Raw genomic sequence first — 25,060 nt, 5'->3', positions numbered from 1 at the left:
TACAAAAACCACAATTCCACAAAATTACCCAACTGCGGCGCTCTGGATTGTGGGTATTTCAATTTGTAGTTTCCGAAACGAGACGCGGTGCCCGACGGCGGAACGCTGCGCGTTTCGCACTTCCAGTTTTAAACTGCAAGCAAAGTTTTGTTATGACACGAAACGTCAAAAAGTGTATTTACCTTTAATCGACAATAATCGCATAGCTAGTCCTCGAGCAAAGGTCTAGCGCGGACGCGTTCCTCGGAAGTTCTTGGAAGTTTTGTGAAACGGGAGAATGAGTTTGAGCGAGCACTCGCTGCAGGCGCTGTCGTGGAGGAAGCTGTACTTGAGCCGGGCGAAGCTGAAGGCCACCAGCCGGACCTCGGCGCTCCTGTCCGGCTTCGCCATGGTGAGAGAGCGGCAGGAAACACGCGCCGTCGCCGTTCGCATATTTACTGTTAAATTGTTTCTCTAGTGACGCATGACACGAACTTGTCAACATGATGTGCAGGCAACACCTGCCACACATGTAGGTAAATCACCCACTGCCAGGCGGCCGTCTAATTTTAAATATTCCGTGGATTATCTGGTCTATTTCTCACTTCTGCGGGTGGGAGCACTCGCGCCGGTGTCGGGGCATTCTTGGCCCGCGTAGCGCCTCTACTAAGCCCCCCTGCACGGGCTGCACCCGGGGGGCTCGGAGCCACAACACACCACCGCGACGTGTGGTAGAGGAGTGTGCTGTCGGTGTAAGACAGCAGGAAGTGTGTTTACCAGACGTTAAGGTAAAGGTTTTAAACAGCAGGCAAAACGGAAGATATTTGCTGAGAGATTCAAAGCTAAGTAGAATTCTAAAGAAAAAGTTTTCCTGCATTATACTTTTGGCGGGATGCTGCTATTGTATTTAAGCCAATGCACAATTTCTGTTCTTTTTTGAGTAATTCAGGGCTTGAATGAGCTAACACACTTTCCTAAACAGAAAACAAACATGTCTCACACATGCTTAACCTAAAATATTCGATTAGATCTTTTTTTGCCCACACAGGAAATGGTGGAAGTTAGGAAATAACATTTCACACTGCGCTACACCTCACTGACACATCCTTCCCCCTCACTGACACATCCTTCCCCCTCACTGACGCATCCTTCCCCCTCACTGACGCATCCTTCCCCCTCACTGACGCATCCTTCCCCCTCACTGACGCATCCTTCCCCCATCACTGACGCATCCTTCCCCCATCACTGACGCATCCTTCCCTATCACTGACACATCCTCCCCCATCACTGACGCATCCTTCCCCATCACTGACACATCCTCCCCCATCACTGACACATCCTCCCCCATCACTGACACATCCTCCCCCCATCACTGACACATCCTTCCCCCATCACTGACACATCCTTCCCCCATCACTGACACATCCTCCCCCATCACTGACACATCCTTCCCCCATCACTGACACATCCTTCCCCCATCACTGACACATCCTTCCCCCATCACTGACACATCCTTCCCCCATCACTGACACATCCTTCCCCCTCCACTGACACATCCTTCCCCCTCCACTGACGCATCCTCCTCCCCCATCACTGACGCATCCTCCTCCCCCATCACTGACGCATCCTCCTCCCCCATCACTGACGCATCCTCCTCCCCCATCACTGACGCATCCTCCTCCCCCCTCACTGACGCATCCTTCCCCCTCACTGACGCATCCTTCCCCCTCACTGACGCATCCTTCCCCCATCACTGACGCATCCTTCCCCATCACTGACGCATCCTTCCCCATCACTGACGCATCCTTCCCCATCACTGACGCATCCTTCCCCATCACTGACGCATCCTTCCCCATCACTGACGCATCCTTCCCCCTCACTGACGCATCCTTCCCCCTCACTGACGCATCCTTCCCCCTCACTGACGCATCCTTCCCCCTCACTGACGCATCCTTCCCCCTCACTGACGCATCCTTCCCCCTCACTGACGCATCCTTCCCCCTCACTGACGCATCCTTCCCCCTCACTGACGCATCCTTCCCCCCTCACTGACGCATCCTTCCCCCCTCACTGACGCATCCTTCCCCCATCACTGACGCATCCTTCCCCATCACTGACGCATCCTTCCCCATCACTGACGCATCCTCCCCCATCACTGACGCATCCTCCCCCATCACTGACGCATCCTCCCCCATCACTGACGCATCCTCCCCCATCACTGACGCATCCTTCCCCCTCACTGACGCATCCTTCCCCCCCATCACTGACGCATCCTCCTCCCCCATCACTGACGCATCCTCCTCCCCCATCACTGACGCATCCTTCCCCCCATCACTGACGCATCCTCCTCCCCCATCACTGACGCATCCTCCTCCCCCATCACTGACGCATCCTTCCCCCCCCTCACTGACGCATCCTTCCCTTCCCCCCCATCACTGACGCATCCTTCCCCAATCACTGACACCAGACCGATGGGGTTTCACAGCATCCCATCGTTTGCTGTGTTCACTGTGTTCCTGTTAGACATCTGCTGTGTGGTAGTGATGAAGGAGGTCAGAGGTCAGTAAAACATAGAAACACAGCAGCTTTTAGGTCTGTATATTTTTATAACCTACATGCTTGTTCAGCAGCTCCCATCAGCGGCGTCAATGCTAAAACATTGTTGGCGTCTGGGAACAACCACATCAGGTGACCAGCGCATGAGCTGATGCATTTGTTTAGCTGTCCGGTTAGGTCACAATAATGATAACTGCCTGCCACAGGCTTTCATAATCAGTTTCTCAGGCTGCCCATAATATTCTGTTGCAGGAACGTTAAACTTTTTTTGATGTAATTTACTGAACGAGGTGCCTTGTCTTCATTTTCTGACAGTGGTATGGGTAATGTCCTGAACAGTTTAGCAGAGGGGGCAGTTATGTGGTGTTGTATGGCGTTTATGTATATGATATGAATATATGTACTATGTGGTATCTATAAGTATGATGTAAATATAAGTGTGAATATATGATGTGAGGCGTTTTAGGTGTTAGGCGCTCCTGGCCTGGCCAGTTGTTCAATGTCCTTGCATATTAGAAAGTGCACAAACTAACTTGATAGAAAGAACAGCGGTGAACTGGTCCAGTAAGACTAATCCTTGCCTTCTGGCTGCTCTTTGAGATGCTACTATGTTCTACTGGTCCTTCCAACTCACCTACACCTCACAGGTCATGTCATGGATTTTCTTGGAAAACGTGATGGAATTAATGGAAAAATGTGAAAATTTATGTTATATTCCTGAGACATTTTGCAGAATCATGTAGCTCTACTCCAAAACCTCTTATAGTTTGACATCTTAACATTTTGGCACTGAGCAAAATGTAATAACCTTTATTATTCTTTGTATGTACATTCAAAGCTTAGCTATTGCCTGTTTCTCACTGGATTGAGTTGAAATTTTCTAAAATGTATATTTTCAATAGTTTTCACTTTTATACCACCAAAGTTGGTTTCAAGAAGTATTAGTATGAGCATCTGAGTTTCTGAGTATGCCGTTGAATCCTATCTTGTAGTGATTTGGTTAGGGTACTGTAACAGTGGGCGCAGGCAGACGAACGAGGCACGAGTCCACTGTTCCTCGCACACACGTTAATTTATTAGTCACACAAATAGCCCAGACAGCGCACGAAGAACACTTACACATATAGTCGTTTCAGACACAAACAAAGACGAGCACAGGACACTGCGCGAACGCACATTAAATAGACAAAATCACATGAGCCCCGAGTGATCACGAGACGATCCACAGGTGAGAGCAATGAACACATTTAGACATATCCACACCCACGAAGATCCACGGACGCAGACGTCTAGACGTAGATGACTAGGGGTGCGGGAAATTTTCGATTCTTAGATGCATCTCGATGCGCAACTTGGACGATTCAGAATCGATTCACAAATGACAACAATCGATTGTCTAGACGTTAGCTCTAACTGAGAATGTAATTAGCGGAACTCAGAAGACAATCTGTGCTGAGCATATAACAAAGACGCAGGAACAGCGGCAAATACAGCCGGCACTAACTTACTAAAGCCTGGTTTATACTTTACGTGTCGGCGAGTGGCGCCCAGGGTCCGCGTGGCGAAAATGACGGTGACTCCGCGTGGACCTCTCGAATTTTGTAACTTTGCGCGCGCCGCGCCTCAGCGTGATGAACAAAGTCATGTTTGCAGGGTTCATACACCTTTATAAGGTGGAATTAAAGCACTTGTACGTCACTTTCAAGGTCCATTTCAATATTTCCCAGCACGTTAAACTTACTTAAGTTAAATATTTATACATATTCTCAAAAACGATTCGAAATAATTCGCTTTTTCATCACATTATTTAATGGTTGTTTATTTTCAAAACGCCCAATCTTAACGTCTTCACGTTCTCTCATATTTCGTCCTGGAATTACAAGAGGCTCGCATTTGTTAACGTAATACAAGAGAATTGTTCAGACAGCTATTTGTTGTGAAACGAAGTAGTTATATTTTCAAGTACTTTTCCTTCAGCACTTTTCAAACCTGAAACACAAAGCAACATTAAAATTCACTTTGTGCTTAACTCTATCTCAACTTTCATAGCGAAGGATTTGCGTCCGTATTCAGTCGTTGAGAACCAGGGCTTTTGCGCCCTGCTGCACACATTGGAGCCGAGATACAGCGTCCAGTCTAGGAGATATTACTTTTCAGTGTTTAGTCTGAAGTCTTGGAATCTTTATTTTTATATAAGGAAGGCGTTTAAGTTATTAGCTATTCAAAATATGCTGAAGTGTACAAGCATTATTTTTACATTAAAGCTGATGGCACAGAATTCTGAATGTGTGTATGAAAAGTTGTTTGTGATTTTGGTACATTTCTGATTTTGTCTGAGGAGTTCTATTCCCAGGATATTGTTTTAAGTCAGCTGCTAGCACATAATTCTACTCTTGTGTGGAAGCTGTGGTTTTGGTACCTAATAACTGGCACATAATGTTGGTTAAGAGTTGGCATTTGCTGACATTTGCTTCAAACATGCTGCTACAGGTGCACTTTTTCAGTTTGTATTTCTTTGTTCAGTTCTCTGGAATGTGTGGCCTTGTACTTGCCTTCCTGCTTTCATTTGATTAAATATAAAATTAAATGGGAGTTTTAAAATGGAAATAAAATTGAAGTTAATTCATCATGCTACTACCAAGATGCATCGATAATAATTTTATAATCGAATCGCAGACCTATGAATCGTAATCGAATCGTAGAGTACTTGGAGATTCCCACCCCTATAGACAACATAAACACACACCCAAAGGGGAGGGGTCAGGGGCTGTACCGGGATGGGTATCTACAGGCTATATTGATAACTGTAGCTTTGTTGGAGAAAAACTTACTTTTTAAGATATTTACATTGTATATTTTCCCAAGAAGAATTATTCCAAATTTCCAACGTTTTTACATGAAACTGATCATATTCATTGTCAATGTATAAAATAATTGAAGATGTTCTATTACTCCTCTGTTCAGTTCTGTTTATAGAAATACGGTAATATAGATTGTTTATATAGGCAACGCTGTTTAAATAGATTTTCACTGGCCTTAATATTACATTCTGTGGTTTTATTTCATAGATGTTTGTATTGGCCTACATTGACTTCAAGGTTTTACTTATCTGTGTGATACCAACTGAACCTGTTTTAGGTTCAGGAAATTAACAAGTTTCAACGTATAAGAAAATGAGTATAGCCGAACTAATTTCTGACATAATCTACTGGCAGCATTAGTGAACAGTAAAGCAGGGCTAATCCTACCTGAAACAGGTTTGGGCCGATTGCAGAACTGATTACTACGTAATGGATCTGTATATGACGGTGAGATCATGAAGTCCTACTCTGTAGGACAGGGAGCTGTAAGAGGAAGGAAAGTGTCACAAAACACTAATGGAAAAGTTCAGTTGAGTGGCTGAGTTGGGAGCAGGTGAACTACTGAAGAAATTCTGAGGAACTACTGAAGCAGAGGAATGGATGATCTCACTTGCCACATGCTGCCTCTCTTAGTTTAGAGATCTGCTGTTTGGTGAAGTGCAGTTTTGTGCAGACATGGTGGTGTAATCCTTCAACGTCCCACACGTTCCTCAGCTTTACTTGGCAATACTTAATAGTCCATGTTCATCTGGCCACAATTACTAGCGTAATAAATGTTTATTTACAGATTATTATTTGATGAATATTGTTCAATGTAGCCAACCGTGTGTTTTGTTTGTTTGTGTTTATGCAGTCCAGTCCAAAGAAAATGTGCAGTTGGTGAGCTTTAGCATACACATTCCAGGAACTGCAAAAGTGCTGAAACTTGGCACTTTAACACTTAGTGTAAAATGTTTAAAAATGATTCAAATGTTTTTTTTAGCAAAGCTGTGTGATTTTGCAAAGTCTCATGAATCTGAATCTCATGATATGAACTGAGATGTCTGGGAGGCATGAAATGTGTCTCTGACCCTGTTTACACTTATTTCATGACACTAGCGTGTGGATTGCACCCTGATAATATTTTAACCACGTGTGTTTACGGTTGGCAATCAAAAGCATTTAAAGTTAATCTATTTCGAAATCCAGTTGTTGTGTTGCACATTTAAGTGCAAATTACCACTAAGATTTTTTCAATATTTCTTTGAATATCAATCTATTTGTGTAGGTTGTAGTCTTTCTGAAGAGTGCCTGATACCTTTAAGACCTGCCTGCTATTGGAGGAAAAGGAAATTTGACTGATGTGCAAAATGAGCAACCAGAAGCCTTCGACTTGGGTATGATGTATAGAAGGAGGCGGTCTTGAAAATGGAATCATGATATAAATAGTCCCTCAGGAAGCACAGACTGCCAGTCCAATAAAGCGTTTGTGGTAAATGTCTGCCTCAAACGCTTCTCTACGCTTTTTAGTGCTGATGAAGCCATGCTTATGCCGACGACGAGAGATTTCACTCGACCTTCCATTATTGACAGAAGTAGACACAAATCTAACACAGTTGGATAACCTGGACACCCAGGTAGCTTAGAGCTGCCCATGCTTGGAATAGAGTGAGGCGTTCCCTCTAAGGCAGGGGTGTCAAACATACGGCCCGCAGGACCAGGGGGTTCAGTCCAGCACGTGGAATAAACCTGCATTATTAAAGAAGAATAAACTCCATTTTATTTCATATCTGCAGTTCCTATACTGTCCGTGTTTTAGTCAGTTGTATCGCTTCACCCGCTTTTCCTGTTGACCCTGGCAACCTCTTAAGTGAAATGTCTGTCAAAAAAGAGAAAAGCGGACACAGAGTGTCGGATTTTTCAAGAAAAATGATAAGTGTTGTTGAAATTGCACATACTTTTCTTAAAAGGTAAAAGTAAAAAGTTTATTCATAATATTTTTAGTAAAAGGACAATATATACATTTCATATAAAGATTTTTATAATTTACTTCTTTGCACTAATACAAAGAAAAAAAAGTGGATTTATTATTAGTTCCATGTAATTTTGGAATGAGTTTACTAGTCTGGCCCCCTTGAGATCCGATTAAGTTGTATGCGGCCCCCAGACCAAAATGAGTTTGACACCCCTGCTCTAAGGCATTGTGACGTGTGTCTTACGTACTACTAACTGCTTTGTCAAACTCTTGAATTACATTTAATGATGAAACACCTTGAACCTCACAGTCCTTTCCCCACTGATGGAGCCTTCTTTGGAGGGCTTATTTGACATGAGTAAGCTTGAGCTTAGTTGGAATAGAAAACTACTATGTTGCAACAAACTACTCATGTTGCAACAAAGAACAGAAGTGCATATCTGGGTAAATGCAGATAGCCAATCAGAATGCAGCTTTCACACAATATATATCAGACTCTATATGTGTGGGAACATCTGTGGATAAGATTCTGGAGTAGTTTGTATAGCACCATCAGTCCAAATCACTAACTAATCACTACCATTTAGACCAAACGTGTGTACTCCAAGATTAGCATCTTTGTAGTCATCAATCACATGTACTGTGATGGGCGGGGTTTAGATTGTGATGTACTGCACCAGATGGGGTTTGGGATGTAATGTATTATATTGGGTGGGGTTTGGGTTGTGATGGACTGTATTGGGTGGGGTTTGGGTTGTGATGGACTGTACTGGGTGGGGTTTGGGTTGTGATGGACTGTATTGGGTGGGGTTTGGGATGTAATGTATTATATTGGGTGGGGTTTGGGTTGTGATGGACTGTATTGGGTGGGGTTTGGGTTGTGATGGACTGTACTGGGTGGGGTTTGGGTTGTGATGGACTGGGGGGGCTGATAAATATGGCTCGGCGATATGGACACATTGTCAGTGCAATAACAGTTGGCCAAGATGTCTCAGATCACCTCCCATGGTTTGAGTGATTTTGTGTTTAAAAGCACCGTAGGTGTGGTTGAAAACGTGCGTATATGGATAATCTCTATCCAGATATACTCTTGACCCTGACCAATCCTAACCTCAGAGTCAAACCTTGACCCTAGCACCCCAGCAGTTGGTGTTTCCAGTTCTGCTAACCCTATCTAGGTGCCAAACCACCTCCGCTCCAAAGAGGTGAGCTCCCCTACCTGCTCTGGGTTTGCTCCAGTCTATAGGGTGAAGAGCAGAGTGGAATACAAACCTGAGCTGAGAAGTTTTGTCCTGGTTATATGTTGTAAAATGCTCACACACCCTTGGGGGGGCTGCCTGCATTCTGATGTCATCTGCATGATGCGTGTGTGTGTGTGTGGTGGTGTATGTCCAGGTGGCCATGGTGGAGGTACAGTTGGAGCGGGACTATGTCTACCCTTCTGGGCTGCTGATCGTGTTCAGCGTGTGCACTACGATCCTGGTGGCTGTGCACCTCTTTGCCCTGATGATCAGCACCTGCATCCTGCCCAACCTGGAGGCCGTCAGCAACGTGCACAACCTCAACTCCGTCAAGGAGTCGCCCCACGAGCGCATGCACCGGCACATCGAGCTGGCCTGGGCCTTCTCCACCGTCATCGGCACCTTCCTCTTCCTTGTTGAGGTGGTTCTGCTCTGCTGGGTGAAGTTCCTCCCCCTGAAAAAGCAGGAGCAGGTCACCCCGCCCAAGGAGGAGGACATCAACGCCGGAGTAGCCGCTGCCGGCGCCTCCACGTTAATCATGGTTCCTTGTGCCATCATCTTCATCGTGTTCGCCGTGCACTTCTATCGCTCACTCGTGAGTCATAAGACGGACCGGCAGTTCCAGGAGCTGGAGGAGCTGTCCAACATCACAAGACTACAGAGCCAGCTGGACCGAGCTGAGGCGCCCAACATGCAGTCTGCCCCGGGCCTCTTCCCCTAGACCTCGGAGCACAGATCACCTCTGCAAATGCCTACAGCCTTCAGGCCATGCTTTGGCCACACCCCCACTATCCTGACGCCGCCCCCACCCCCCCCATTCAGAACAGCCCCCTCTTCTAAAGCAGTAGATCAGCTGTATGCCCTCCACATTCAGTACTCAGTATTCTGATAAATGTTCTTTATTTGAAATATTTCTACTTTTGTTTTCTCCATTTCATTTGGTATGTGTGGGCAGTAAGGCTGCAGTGTGTGTGCTTTGGTAATGGATTGCAGGTTTTTAGATATTTTTGTATGTGTGTGTACCGTTTTCATGTGTCTGGATCTGTTTACAGATGTGGCCCTTCACCAAGGCCCTTGACTGGATAGTTTGTCTTTCTCAGAGACCTGAAACACTCTGGTGACAGGATGAGAGAGACTGTGTCTAAGCCAATATGATATTTAAAAAGTGTGCCATGTTATATGAGTACACTGCCAATAGTCTGTATTCCCCCATGTACCGTGTACCAGTAGGTGCTTCAGGTTTCATATTACAGGTTTAAGAAAGAAATGTATTAACACACACACACAGATGCAGAACAGGAACAACCTAAAGCACTTATATTCAGCCACGAAATGCAAGGCAATTACTGAAAAATAGAAGGAATCCCATGATGCTCCTCCCTCTTGGACAAGCCAGTCATTTTAACCCCATCAGTGTTGATGGTCTGTTTTGGTACTCTAGTCATGTCTGCTTCACCCTGACTGATGCAGAGCTGGTTGTTTTTAGCTCATGTCTACAGAACACAGATAACATGTACTGTAATGAAATGTTAACATGTTACATAGTCTTAAAGTCCAGCCTTGAGCGTGTTACCTACTAGGATAATGTTAATAGGATCCTGCATCTCTGAATCTGGAGGTATTTGCATAAGTTGTAAGGGAACCTGTTCAGGTTTGGGCCCTGGGGATCTGGGGATCTGGGGATTGGGCCTGTAGGGTAGATCCTCATTAAGCACTTCTTAGAATTTTGCAAATGCTTTTGTTTTTCTTTTCTGTTTGATTTGCTGTTGCTTCATCCTCAGTCATTGAAGAACAGAGAGCTGATTCTTATGTGCACGTAGCGTAGCCTGTAGAATGCATATTTAAGTTATTTTTATTTTTAATTATTTTTATTATGAATAGCATGTATTTTATGACAATTTCTTTATCTAAAATTGCTGTTGCCTCCTGAGCTGATGACTGGGCATGGTTGCTAATTAGGAGCAGACATATAGAGGCAAACACAGACGAAGATTTGGACAGAAGCTCCATCCGAAATGCAGTACTTGCCTCCTATACAGTATGCCAAAGCAGTATGCGATAAAGGCTAGTATGTCTGAATGCATAGTATGCATTAAACAGTAAGCGAAAAGTGCCCAGATGGCTTACTGAATCGGGCGCCATTTTGAAGTATGTGATTGCAGCACGCTGTCCTATCCCATGATTCTGCTGGAGCATTTAACTATGATCGTGTGGTGTCATATGACATAGGTAAAATGGCAGGTGATTAAAGATAATTAAATATTCACCTGGTACATAATTCGCCTTTAAGAGTAAAAGGTGCGGTGAATAAAGTGAAACAGCAGAGAGCTCATGTGAGCACTGGGGTGTCAGACCCACTGTCTCACTCCATTACACCCTCACTTCAGTCACCACAGACAGCTGAAACTTTAACAGGCTTGTTTGACCTGTTTTAGCAGTAGAACATTTCAAGGACTCGGAACGTAAAGAGAGACTCGGAGAAACCGGGAAGAAAGAGACTTCTTTTCCTCATAGATCAGTCCATGGCATCTGGCCTTTGAACGTGACCCTTTTGTTAAAGTCGTATCACGGCTGAACATCTTCAAAACGTTTAATTTGTTCATTCATTTTATGTTGTAAGTGAATTTATGCCAATATATGTAAAGTAGGGTCAGTGTCAATGTCATATATTAATAAATATATACATTTTAAATATATATGTTTACATTTCTTTATGTGCTTGCTCATACAGCATGTCCAATGTGAAAACCTGACACTGAATTCACACAGCTGACACGTTTTTCTGTCCTATGCACTGTGAAAACTGGATCTAGACATAAAAATACACAATATAAGGTGTCAGGGAGCTTGTTGGGGCTCTCGTTCTCAGGAGTGTCTCAACATGGTGGAGCATAACTCACACACTCAAACACACAGCTAGCATACACACACTCATACATGCACACAACTAGCATACACACACTCAACTATGCAGACAGCTAGCATACATACACTCACCAACATACACACAGCTTGGATACACACACACAAACATAGTAGCTGGGTTTAGTTTGAATAATAAAATTCTGATTTTTTTTAATTTATTAGAATATAACCAGAATATCTGAACAGTTTCTACAGGCAAGAGCGGCTCCAGTGTTTGCTGTGACGTCCCCTTACACTTACACTAAAAATCTAAATCTGTAGAAGAACAACTCCGATAAGCGCTAAAACATGTCTGGCATAAAGTATCAGAGGATTACTTCAGATTACTTTAAATCACTTCAGGAAGAAGCTGTAGCAAAAATACTTCACGGAAGTGTTTCTTCATGTAGCACTTGGGATATGAGTATGTTAAAATGGATCCATGAACCCGAAATGTAACTGGTTCTGTTTTTATGAAAATCATTTATTTGTTGGAGTAGCATGATTAATCAGGACACCCAGAGGACCCTTATCAGGAACATCAGAGAATGGTACAGATCGTGACACATTGATACACATCGAAGGTAGTGTGTGTTTGAGACTGCTGAATCAGTACAAAGAGTATGAAAAACAAAGTGTTATGAAAGTAGTCTTAGACCAGTCCAGTCTGGTTTAGATCTCTTCCACTTCAAGGTTTATCATGTTGATACCTGGAAACAGGCTCCACCCACAACAGGCTCCACCCAAATGTAAGATGCATCATGTTAATGTTCCCCTCCCATCCAGGATCTCCATGTCAGGAGGCATGAGGGGTGTTGTTGTTGAGGGGTGTTGTTGTTGTGGAGGGGCGTCGCCGTTGAGGGGCGTTGTTGTTGAGGGGTGTCATTGTTGAGGGGTGTTGTTGAAGGGCGTCGTCGTTGAGGGATGTTGTTGTTGAGGCTGGTTAGCACCACTCTTGTGTAGTGATGAAGTCTAGCTAGTACACCCAGCAGTACTCAAGCAACAATGATGTTTATGAAGTTGCATCAATTTGCCACAAGGTGGCAGTGTTTTGCCACCAGAGCTATTAAAAAAGATGCCATGAAATAAGATACTCAGTATCTGATTCTATATAAAAGGGGGAAATATGATCATGTAAATAATGCCTGGCAGTAGAGAACAAAAGGACAATTGTGAGCTTTTACTGAGCAGAGGGGAATGTTGACACCAGCTCTAAAGTGAAGACTCCAGGAAGTGAATATTACATTAGCTCCTGTCCCCCTTTCTGTGGGTGGTCTTAACTTTTCTCCTCACTCTGCCAGAGATGTGAGAGTTTAAGGCATGGTGCAGTATTTTAGCGCACACACACACACACACATACACACACACACAAATGTTCAGACATGTTCACCTTTGCCCTTCGTGAATATATAATTCAATATAATTAGTAAAATATAGTTAGTGCAATGATTTTGTTCTTTTCCACACACGTTTCCACAAATTGACTAACTGGTCATAAAGCCCCAAACTCTGTACAGATGTGGAACTTAAAACTGGGGACTGGCAGGTGTGCAGCCGAGATGACCAGAAGACTGAAGAAACTTCAAAAGCATGGAGCAGGTTTCCACGCACAGGACAGGAAGGGGACATGTCCCCAACATCTCCAGATCACACACACACACACACACACACACCAACTGAGGACAACACTGTTGGCAAAAATGATACAAGCTTCAAGCTGCCTTTCATGAGACCGAGACAGAAATCCCAGAGTCTGGAGGGTACCAAGCAACACTGGAATTACACTGGACTCATATGATGTGGTCAGCTGGAGGTAAAGTTTCCACACGTGTGTCAGTAGTGGTAACGTTTCCACACGTGTGTCAGTAGTGGTAACGTTTCCACACGTGTGTCAGTGGTGGTAACGTTTCAACACGTGTGTCAGTGGTGGTAACGTTTCAACACGTGTGTCAGTGGTGGTAACGTTTCAACACGTGTGTCAGTGGTGGTAACATTTCCACACGTGTGTCAGTGGTGGTAACGTTTCAACACGTGTGTCAGTGGTGGTAACCGTTTGCCTTAGTGATGAAGAAAGCTGCAATAGTCACTCCCAGCAGGCCAAGAACCAGCCCTACACCACACAACACTGACGGAAGAATATTGGGCTGCTCCAACTCCACCTCTGTGGGAAACACACACACACACACACACACACACACACACACACACACACACACACACACACACACACACACACACACACACACACACACACACACACACCATGTGTAAGGTAGCTGGTGACTCTTATGCAGCATTGCAAGGTCAGTTCCACAACTCCTTGATCTGAAACATCTCTCCGTGGATATAATCCACACCAGTCAAATGTTGAATGAGGATCTATTTGCAAATGCCATGGAGATCTCACCCCATATCCTGGTCTGGGGCGTCTTTAGGGCCTGGTGATCCACCGTGCAGCTGTAGATATCACCCTCCTCTGGAGAGAAGCTCAGTGTGGAGAACACAGTTAGAGTGCCATCACTGTTAGAGTAGTGCTGGCTCAGATACACACCCTCTGTAACACTGATGTCATTTCTGCTCCACAAAACTCTGACAGGAGGCGGGAAAAACCCAGTCACATGACAGATGAGTGTGTTTTTTACGTTCACCACAACTTCACTCCTGGGGTATATGGAACTCCAGGGGGGGACTGAAAGACATTTTATAAACACAGTAATTACATAAAAAATAAAGATTTGTTTCTTGTTACGTTCATAATAAAGAGCTAATGTGAAAGGTTATATGCATCATAACTGTTAGACAGTGTGAACGTCTTACCGAGTTCTTCAGGTGGGTTCATATAGGCCTCATTTAACACTGCTATCACAGTTTTACAAAACATTTCTGCCTTGAGAGCCTCTGTGGTCACATGAGGCAATATTACTGGGTAAGCAAAGTCCGGTATTGTGGAAATAAATATGTTTTCTTCTGCATCAAAGTATACAATTGTTTCTTCATCAAAGAAGAGAGACAATTCAGAACTGGTCTCGTTGCATGCGGCACGGATACCGTACTTGTGATATTCTGCAAACACAATCAGCAGGTTGCAGAGGTCTCATTGGAAAAGCAGTTCACTCCAAAAACAGATCCCATAAAATGTGTTTCTGTCAAACCACATGTTTTATACAGTATGTATCACATTAGTGCACATATGTGTAAGTATCCACACACTTATGCATCACAGCTTACACACTATGCACTAGTTCACATGTTTAATCAAACTTTCATGACACTGACATGATTTTTAGTGTATAATCAAAACAGAGAGACCTCTGGACTTCTGAATCTAAAGACAAATTACAGATAAAATAATGAATTTACAAGAAATAAAAGGGAAAGTGATGCAATAGGCGAAAATCTGTATGAAAGTTGTTAAGTTACACAGTTTACAGCACAGAAGAGATTTGTGATGTTTCTTTACCTACAGCCTCGGTGCGAAACACACAGATGGTTGTCAGAACTAGACCGATCAGTCTCTCCATGTCAAAGGGTGTGAGCACACTTCTCCACCACCTCTGTGTGAGGAGAGATCAACAAGAAGCAGAAGATCCACCTGCCAACCACGCCGGTGCTGTGCGGGTGACGCAGCTGTTTCTGGGCAATGTGTGTGCGGGATTCTGCTCTGTTCTTACTTCCTGGTGTGGTGCTCACCACGTGCAACTCTGGGAAACACGCCGGGCTGACCATCTTATCTGTGACTGTTTACAGTACAGAAATGTCACACAATCACAACAGGTTAACACTGTCAATTCAGTAGACTGAGAGCAATCATAATGGTATGATGTCTGGATCATACTGGGTGATGATACTGGGGGAGAGACTCCTGGACACTGATATTTATCTTTATATCTATGTTGTGTCATGTTTTAACATTCTACACATGGATCTTCCTTATTGTACAGAACAGGAAGTCATGAATGACCTAATGTGTGAACAATACAGGAGACCAGGGCCCAGTAACCTCCACTTCCCTCTCCCAAACAGCCGTCACGTGTGCTGTGTTGATGTGCATGTGTGCAGGCGTGTGCTGTGTCACATTCTTCAGACAAGATAAGGAATGAGAGCAGGCTTCATTAATCTGGCTGCAGATTTCCTTCACAGCTTCGCTGACATGTTTCTCTCTCATGCTTTTCAAGTGGCCATTTTTGTCTTTGGTTTGTTTTTAACAGGTAAGATCAGATTTTTAGTTGTACGAGTTGTATCTTTGAGTGCAAGTGTTTAAACGTACATTTAATAATGCAAACATTAACTAAATACTTTAGTATTTAATACTTTAGACATAAAGTCATTAATGATGTCTGGATTAGAAAAGGATGTTTGTTTGTTTTAAAAAAAGAATTATTCCGTCTTGTAGTTGGAAAGTCCAAGCAAGTCAGTTATGTGTCTTCTAGTACTGCACTTCTGTTTGAATGTTCTGTAAAAATCCAGTGGCTCCCTACAAGAAACCTCAGCAATTATGACCCCGTGAACTTTCACTCAGATCCCTTAGTCAGTCAGAGTCCATAGCTAACAAAGCCCTTAGAACAGGAACCTTAGAAAAGGAAATAGAAACAAATTAAATTAAATTAAAGTAACCGTTAGTGCAGAGCTAACGGCCCACCCTTTAGAACTGTGTGGTGTGACATTTCACAGACGTGTCGAGGATTTATGCTCGATATCTTTCTTCTTTCCGCAGTTAACAGTCATTACCTCTCCACATTAGTCCAGTGTCACACTTACGGGTCTCTGCAGAACACAGAGTTCACTGTCTCCATAATATACAACAAAGGAAAGTTCTTGACGTTCAACAGCACCGAGAACTTCTGGATCGGCTACAGTGAATACGGACTCAAATGGGCGAGAGACCTCAATAACAGAACACACTGGCTGCACAGCGAGGCCGACAAGATCCTGTCCGACTGCAGGGAGTACGGCGGACAGATGATGACCGTGTTGAACACAACAGGTGAGGGACACCAAAGTCCATTATGCGCGTGCAGCCGGCCTTCTCGTTCGGTACCGTATTGCGTTCCCCGGTGTCTCGTCACCACATCTTCTCTCTCGTTATCTGTATTTTCACGTGGTTTCACTCCTGCGCCGCTTCCTGGCCCATCTCAAGTTTTCCTTCGCTGTTCTTTCCGCTATCCGTTTTCATTTATTATTTTGGTAAAGGGTTTTTTGTTAACCCCCCCCCCCCCCCGACGTCCATAGTTGGTTGAAATTATTTGTTTTATCGCGTTGAGTTGAGTTTTTCCCACGAGTCATTTGGTCTCCCTGTTTTCCCCCGTATCTTTGCACTCTTTTCCCGCATCGTTTTGGTGGACGTTTTCGTTTCCCGTTTCTTGTGTGGTCCGGCGGCTGGTTTTGCCCCGTTTATACTAAAAACCCCGAGGTGCTTAGACCGTCACTCCAAGCACCGCGTTACATAATCCAAATCTAGAAACTACCCTCTCTATCTAATTTACCATGCATGTACATGTACACACACCCACCATGTTGGCAGGTACAATAATGATCCCCTCTACCCTGTTCACTACTGACAAGTTCACCGTCTTCAGTCACTGACCACAGTTCGCTGCTTTCCAGATTTTCTGTGGTTGTCGACTGCTCTTACGCACACACACACACACACACACACACACACACACACACAAGCTCACTTATGTACATTATTACAGAGATGATTCTGTAGTTCATCATTACAGAGATCATTCTGTAGTTCATAATTACAGAGAAGATTAATTTGTGGGTGAGGAAGACAAGCTGCAATATAACGTGATGACCCCTGAGACTCTTCAAATTTAATTGAATATTATTTTGATACAGTATTTTCTTGATTATTTCATGCACCTGACAGTGAGGCCGGAGGTGGTCGTTAGGTCCCTAACGCCAGCCATGCTGGTGTGCAGTGTGTACAACTTCTACCCAAAGGGAATTCAAGTCTCATGGCTCAGAGACGGTCAACCAGTGACCTCTGACGTGACGTCCACTGAGGAGCTGGCTGATGGAGACTGGTACTACCAGATCCACTCACACCTGGAGTACACACCCAAACATGGAGAGAAGATCTCCTGTGTGGTGGAGCACGCCAGCTTCAAACAGCCCATGGTGTACGACTGGGGTGAGAATATATTTTTTGATGACATGATAGGAATTTTGAAATGACAAAAAGCAGAAGAACCCAGATGTGCTACATTGTTGTTTCGTCAGACACCTCCCTCCCCAAGTCTGACAGGATTAAGATTGGTGTTGGGGCTGCAGGACTGGTGTTGGGAGTCGTCATGGTAGCAACAGGTTTCCTCTACTACAAATGGAAAATCACAGGTCAGTCACGTTGTTATTCACTGTGCTTTTACAGGGAGTGAGTTTTGCTACAGCTAGAATGTTGAGCATTGGCATTAGACTGTTGCCATCCTGCAGAACTGTATGCATTACAGACGTTTGGCCGTTGTGAAGAAAATGTGAGATTTCACTTGCTTCTGTGTCACTTGCTTCACTGACTAGAATGGACATCAGTACATATGGAACTTAACTGAAGATGCGTGAGATGTGACCTGAAACCCTAACCTTAACCCTCACAACTGTGGAGAAAGGGATCCATCATCTGTGAAGGAATCACTGATGATAATATACATCTGATAATATACACCTGATAAGACACACCTGAAAACCATTTCAGGTGACTACCTCTTGAAGAGAATGCCAAGATTGTACAAAGCAGTAATCAGAGCAAAGGATGGCTATTTTGAAGAAACTAGAATATAAGACATGTTTTCAGTTATTTCACCTTTTTTGTTAAGTACATAACTCCACATGTGTTCATACATAATTTTGAAGCCTTCGATCTTTCATATATCTTTCTATATATATGAATAATGTGTGTGTGGGTGTGTACTTTATCCCCATGTCTTAATAAAATCTGAATTAGTGATTCGGTGCATCTCTGGTATGTTGGCATCTTTCACTACAATACACTGGAATTGCTTTCTGGAATCTTTCTCAGAAGTATATATAGACTATGTTATCTAGCATTTACAGGGCTATTGTCCTGCCTGCTGAGACCATTTCCTTGTAAATGATATCTTGCTCTTCCAGTAAGACCAGTGTCTTTGAGTGAATTCCGTTGTGTAGCGCCCTCTTCTGAGTCATGATGGGATCGCACTATGTTTGATGGAGTGGTGTTCTATGGGCCCATGTCATTCATACACGGACACGTTTCTCATTTAAAAGCATCCCATCTATTACTTTGAACTTTTATAAAGCCACAACACTCCCTTTATTCAGTCATGCTTTTTGATTCTATTGTGTGAGCAAAGTCTCTGATCAGCATTGTCTAATAAACAGGCACCTGCTGTAGCTTTCGGTACGTGCGCTGGAACTTCAGCATGGCAGATGTATTTAGAAATATTTAAATAGCTGAACATCTATTCATTTAACATTTGTTCTTTGTTGAGAATCACACAGATAAAATGTGTGTAATTTGCATTAATGTAAAACATGTAAAAACTCACATGTAAAAACTCACTTGCTCTCTGTAAAACATTTGCAGCCCAAATCATCATAATCTAGATTACAGTAAACATCTCATGGTCATGTACGTGTGTGCATGTGCATTAGCTGAATGTCAGTGCATGTTATGTACAGAAAGACGTCTTTTCTTTCTAACAAAGAGACCTAAACACACATTCAAGTAAACATCTTAAATAAACATCTTAAACAGCAGTTTTGTGTGTCTCCAGTTCTTCAACATGAATGCACTTCCACTGTCTAAACTCAAAGTCTAAAAGGTTTCAGAATAAATGTCTGTTGTAAATATTATTGTTTTCCTAAAGCTGTTCTTTCCCCCAGAACTCTTTAACATAAGCTCCATCCAAACTTCTGCTGCACTCATAAGCCACTAAAGTAAAAACCTTTAGAGAGAAAAGGAGCTCGAGGGAAAATCCCTAGGGCTCCTACCAATATTACTGGCCAGTCTGTATATCAAAACACTGAACAAAGACTCTGATTTCCCAGGCTTCATAATGCCTGGCCACCAGGTGAGGTTATTAGGCTTGATTGCCTTGCAATCTGTCTACTGTTGATTGATTGATTGATTGATTGATTGAGTGTTGCACCAGGGAAGCAACACTCTGTTTGAGCAGATATGTGTATAAATGTGTATAAATAAGAGAGTTCAATTTAAATAGAATCATTTCAGTGTAAAATGGTTTTGGACCTGTAAATGCTTGGTTCTGTAAATGCTGAGTGTGTTTCCTGCTCAGGGTGCTGCTGCATACTTGTGATGCTGTTGCCGGGAAACGGGATGCTGTCACTTCCTGGTTGTGTCTGGAGTGATGAATGGGGAATGCTGGTAAGTGTAAGCGATGCTGATGCACCATCCTTCAGGAAGACCAGCTCAGAAGAGACAATCATCAGTTCCTCATCATCACCTTCATTATCCTCAGTTCTCCAGTTCCAGCCTCTCTGCCCATTCCTATTCCTGTCAGGACTGTCCTGGAAGAACTGTGTTTTATATCTGCTCTATTCTATATCTGCTCTGTTCTATATCTGCTCTGTTTTATATCTGCTCTATTTTATATCTGCTCTATTCTATATCTGCTCTGCTCTATCTGCTCTGTTCTATCAGCACCTACACAGTCACCCCATCACATGGAAACTAACTGCCAAGTTACAGGGAGCAGTACTGATTGGTTTTGATGTTTTGTTTATGATTTAATCTCAGTTTTATTGGTTGTGCTTCGAAATGCTGTTTATGGAAAAAAAGAAGAGGTGTAGTTCTAACCTTCTGACATTAGATGGCGCCACACTGTTGGAAACTGTTGGAAACTGAGATAGATAAATGGGTAATGTGCATTGATTAAAAAATCGATGAAAAAGAAAAAAAAAACAAAAAAATAAAATAAATAAAGAATAACAACCTAAAACAATCTAACCTTTTCTGTAGGGTCTCACCACCTTTTATTCTTGTGCGGTTCATTGTCACCAGCAGAAGGAGCCACCAACACATGGCTACGACCTCCGTCTCATATGAATATGAATGCACGTGCTAACAAAGGGAGTGACCTATCTCTCAAAATACACACACACACACACACACACACACACACACACACACACACACACACAGATACACATGAGCATACACACACAAAGATAGATGCACAGTGAGAGGATGAGTCAGCACTGACTCAGTGAAGTGAAAAGGGCTTTATTACACACACACACACACACACACACACACACACACACACACACACACACACACACCTCTACCCACAGAGCACACACACACAAACACATGTTTATGCCCGCAGAACACATACACACACACACACACACACACACACAAATCTCTACCCACAGAACACACACACATCTCTGTCCACAGGACTGTCAGGTGCTGGACACACACACTACACATCTCTGCCCACAGGACAGTCACATGTTCCACACACACGCACACACACACACACACACACACACACACACACACACACACACACACACACACACACACACACACACACGCACAGTGGATGCCATTCACTGTACATATTCCTGTGCTCTAAATATTGCTCCACCAGTGTCCACTGTTATTACATCTCAGCTCACCCTTTTCCAGTGACATCACAGCTCACGCTTTTGTACAAAAGGGTGATTACATGCCTTCACCTGTGCTCTTGCACCAGTCAGGTCATCATTGTTCCGCTGAAAGATGACCGACCTCTGTGGAATGGTTATCGTTTTCTGCATCGTGTTTTGAATGTATTCACTCTATCAGACTGTGTTGGCAGACTGGGGCCTGCCTGCTGTATGAGGTCTCAGAGCTGGTAGGCTCCACCCTTTGTGTGTAATGGGAGGGGCCACACATCCTGGGGGAGGAGCTCTGCTCTTCGGGTGCCGTAGGACACCTGCTCTTCATGCTGGGCTGCTGGGCTGAGGAGCTGCTATCCCATCAAAGAGGACACAGCGTTTCTTCTGTCAGATATGGAGCAGCTGATATACGATCCTGCCTGCAGGTAAAGGGCAGTAGAGATGAGGACAGAGTGAGTCATCTGAGATCTAGCTGCTGGGACACTCCCCTCCCACTAGTGTGGGCGGGGCCTGTTCTGACTCACAGTTGTGTCACATACTTGTTTTGGTTTACTGCAAGCTGCAGATATTAAAAGCTTTGAGTCAAAGGTTATGTTACATTGCTGGCGTTGAGCAACAGTGTATCGGGACTCTGAAACACCACCTCCCACCACGGCCTCCACAGTCTCCACCCGCACGCACAACACTTCTGTACACTGGAAGGTGGCGTGAGGCGGAGCCTACACCCATATCCATATCCTCCACCTCTAATGTGGTGCAGCTGCTACAGAGCTGTCATTCACGTGAGCGTCTCGTGCGTCCCACGCGAGCGTCTCGTGCGTCCCACGTGAGCGTCTCGTGCGTCCCACGCGAGCGTCTCGTGCGTCCCACGTGAGCGTCTCGTCTCTGGCAGCTGAGGGATGCAGCAGGTGAGATCTAGCTCACAAGGTACTTTAATTAGACTCTAAAGCTAAAGGAGGGTGTTTGATAACTCTGGTCACACATAATAAAGCACCAATCAGATTATTTGGTGATATCCTGTCCTCAGCCCCCACAATGCTGTACACACTCCTTCTGCACTGTGGAAAGGTCGTCTCTGGGGAACCGCTGGGGTGATGGGGAACTCCGGAATGTTCTGTTAATGTCAAAGGTCACTTGCTTGAAAAGTGTTGCAAATGTTTGAGGGCTCATTGGTGTATTTATGAAGGAGGAGCTGAGACTGACCTCTGGGGGGCGCTGTGACTCACCACAGTGAAGAGATGGGCCCTGCTCACAGCATCGGCTGATGTCTGAGGAGAGGTGCTGTGAGACTTTGGCCATCATGGTTTTTGGTCAGAAGCATAAGCCTTCTGCTGAACAGAGGCCTGCAGGAAACGTGTTCTAACTACGATGAGCAGCATGTCCTGGTGACGGGACAGACCTGCTGTAGGGCTCAGCTCACCTGAGACCAGTGAGAATACTCACTTTTAAGCACTTGTTACTAAGGGTGGTTACTAAGGACATAACAGGAACCATTTGACACTCAGAGGGCTTCTGTGTACATTAGTGGTGTGTGTGTGTGTGTGTGTGTGTGTGTGTGTGTGTGTGTGTGTGTGTGTGTGTGTGTGTGTGTGTGTGTGTGTGAGTGTGTACATTAGCAGTGTGTGTGCATGTGTGTGTGTGTGTGTGTACATTAGCAGCGTGTATGTGTATTTGTGTGTGTGTGTACATTAGCAGTGTGTGTGTGTGTATTTGTATATGTGTTTGTGCGTGTGTATGTACATGAGCAGTGTGTGTGTGTATTTATGTTTATGCGTGTGTGTGTGTGTACATTAGCAGTGTGTGTGCGTGTGTGTGTGTGTGTGCGTGTGCATGTGTGACACAGGTGGACTGACACAGACAGATTGGCACAGGTAGAATAACTCAGGCAGACTAACACATGCATGTATGTGTGAGTTTGTATGTGTGTGTGTGTGTGTGTGTGTGTGTGTGTGTGTGTGTGTGTGTGTGTATGAGTGTGTGTGTGTGTCCATGTGCATGCATGTGTGTTTGTGTGTTTATTTGTTTGCATTTGTGGCTGTGTGTGTGTGTGTTTGTGCATTTGTTTGTGTAAAAAGCTGAGCCTTGCTTATGGGGATTTCCGCAAGTCATTGTGCTGAAACCTTAGCGACATTGCTGACCTAGCGGAGGAAGAGAAAGAGAGAGAAAGAGACACAGAGAGAGAAAGGGAGAGAGGAAAGAGAGAAGAGAAAGAGAGGGCAGAGAGAAGGGAGAAAGGAGAGAGACAGAGAGGAGAGAGAGACAGCGAGAGAGAGGGAGAGAGGAAGGAGAGAGACAGGGAGAGAGGAGAGAGACAGAGAGATAGACAGAGAGGGGAGAGAGAGACAAGGAGAGAGAGAGAGGGCAGAGAAAGAGGGAAGAGAGAGACAGGGAGAGAGAGAGGGCAGAGAGAGAGAAGGGGGAGAGGGAGAGAGACAGAGAGTGGAGAGAGAGACAGGGAGAGAGAGAGGGGGAGAGAGAGACAGGGAGAGAGAGCATCAGCATACACATGATCAGATGGGGTTAGTGTGGGTGGCTGATATAGAACATACGGTATATGATATATTTGATATGCATGTGATACCAGGAAATAGTCCCAGGGCCCCCAGTCCCACACTCACACAATCCCTGATCTACAGTCTGATCTACAGTCTGATCTACAGCGACCAGTCTGCTCTGGTTAACCAGACATGCAGACAGATACCTGACTCAAGCGTGATCGGAGATGTGGTTCCACAGACGTAGTTCTACAGACGTAGTTCTACTGTAGTTCTGTAGGGACGGGGCCTCCCACTGTACTTTCTACAACAGATTTCCTTGATTTTGGGAACGTTGTGATGCTTTTGTAAAGATAAATGACAGGAGGGGCCTGAGAGTAATGACTCACTGATGACTACAGGTGTACCAGGTGTTATGTGTCATGTCGTGTCATGTAATGTGTCATGTGTAATGTGTCATATGTAATGTGTCATGTTTAATGTGTCATGCGTAATGTTTATTTATTGTGTTATAGTGTGTTACACTATGCAGAGTAGGAGATGCTACATCATGTAATCTTACTGTCTTCATACTTCCTGTAAACGTCTTTCCTTCTCAGGGCCCAGAGATCAGCAGGGCTGCAGTGGGGCTGTGGCCTTCCCCTGTGTGCATAGATGAGCTGTAAAAACATTCTCACAGCAATCTGGAGCTGCACAGCAATCTTCATCTGTTCAGTCTGTTCTGCAGTACTGACAGAGTACTGACACATCTGTACTGTTTGTGCTGCAGTACTGAACTGATGTGTTCTGAGTGTGTTCTGGTGTGTTCTGGTGTGTGCTAATGTGTTCTGAGTGCGTTCCAATGTATTCTGGCATGTTCTGGTGTGTTCTGATGTGTTCTGGTGTGTTCTGATGTGTGCTGATCTATTCTGGTTCTGATGTTTTCTGATGTGTTCTGGTGTGTTCTGGTTCTGATGTGTTCTGTTGTGTTGTGGTGTGTTCTGGTTCTAATGTGTGGTGCTGTGTTCTGGGTGTGTGCTGTGTTCTGATATGTGGTGCTGTGTTCTGGTTCTGATGTGTGGTGCTGTGTTCTGATGTGTGTGCTGTGTTCTGGTTCTGATGTGTAGTGCTGTGTTTTGGTTCTGATGTGTGGTGCTGTGTTCTGATGTGTGTGCTGTGTTCTGGTTCTGATGTGTAGTGCTGTGTTCTGGTTCTGATGTGTGGTGCTGTGCTCTGGGTGTGTGCTGATGTGTGGTGCTGTGCTCTGGCTGTGTTCTGATGTGTGGTTCTGTGTTCTGATGTGTGGTGCTGTGTTCTGGGTGTGTGCTGTGTTCTGGTTCTGATGTGTGGTGCTGTGTTCTGGGTGTGTTCTGATGTGTGGTGCTGTGTTCTGATGTGTGGCGCTGTGTTCTGGGTGTGTGCTGTGTTCTGGTTCTGATGTGTGGTGCTGTGTTCTGGGTGTGTTCTGATGTGTGGTGC

The 25,060-nt window shown here is 44.4% G+C and overlaps 3 protein-coding genes across 3 annotated transcripts; 2 read left to right on the top strand and 1 right to left on the bottom strand.

The window, feature by feature from the left end:
• The first annotated feature begins 78 nt into the window (after positions 1–78).
• orai1a (ORAI calcium release-activated calcium modulator 1a) lies at positions 79–9,374 on the top strand. Its single transcript, XM_077003315.1, has 2 exons — positions 79–391; positions 8,746–9,374. The coding sequence occupies exons 1-2, from the start codon at positions 278–280 to the stop codon at positions 9,310–9,312; spliced, it is 681 nt and encodes a 226-aa protein (XP_076859430.1). The 5' UTR covers positions 79–277; the 3' UTR covers positions 9,313–9,374.
• A 2,345-nt stretch (positions 9,375–11,719) lies between these two features.
• On the bottom strand, positions 11,720–15,111 carry LOC143512705 (H-2 class II histocompatibility antigen, A-U alpha chain-like). Its single transcript, XM_077003313.1, has 4 exons — positions 14,956–15,111; positions 14,313–14,558; positions 13,903–14,184; positions 11,720–13,656 (listed from the first exon to the last, which is right to left on the bottom strand). The coding sequence occupies exons 1-4, from the start codon at positions 15,014–15,016 to the stop codon at positions 13,532–13,534; spliced, it is 714 nt and encodes a 237-aa protein (XP_076859428.1). The 5' UTR covers positions 15,017–15,111; the 3' UTR covers positions 11,720–13,531.
• Positions 15,112–15,546: 435 nt separating this feature from the next.
• On the top strand, positions 15,547–18,444 carry LOC143512704 (rano class II histocompatibility antigen, A beta chain-like). Its single transcript, XM_077003312.1, has 5 exons — positions 15,547–15,703; positions 16,210–16,479; positions 17,371–17,634; positions 17,724–17,837; positions 18,018–18,444. Exons 1-5 carry the CDS (start codon positions 15,592–15,594, stop codon positions 18,047–18,049), a joined length of 792 nt encoding a protein of 263 aa, XP_076859427.1. The 5' UTR covers positions 15,547–15,591; the 3' UTR covers positions 18,050–18,444.
• The last annotated feature ends 6,616 nt before the right edge of the window (positions 18,445–25,060 follow it).

Source organism: Brachyhypopomus gauderio, chromosome 4 (assembly GCF_052324685.1).
Source record: "Brachyhypopomus gauderio isolate BG-103 chromosome 4, BGAUD_0.2, whole genome shotgun sequence".
Taxonomy (NCBI): domain Eukaryota; kingdom Metazoa; phylum Chordata; class Actinopteri; order Gymnotiformes; family Hypopomidae; genus Brachyhypopomus; species Brachyhypopomus gauderio.
This window is presented reverse-complemented; position numbering and strand designations above follow the sequence as displayed.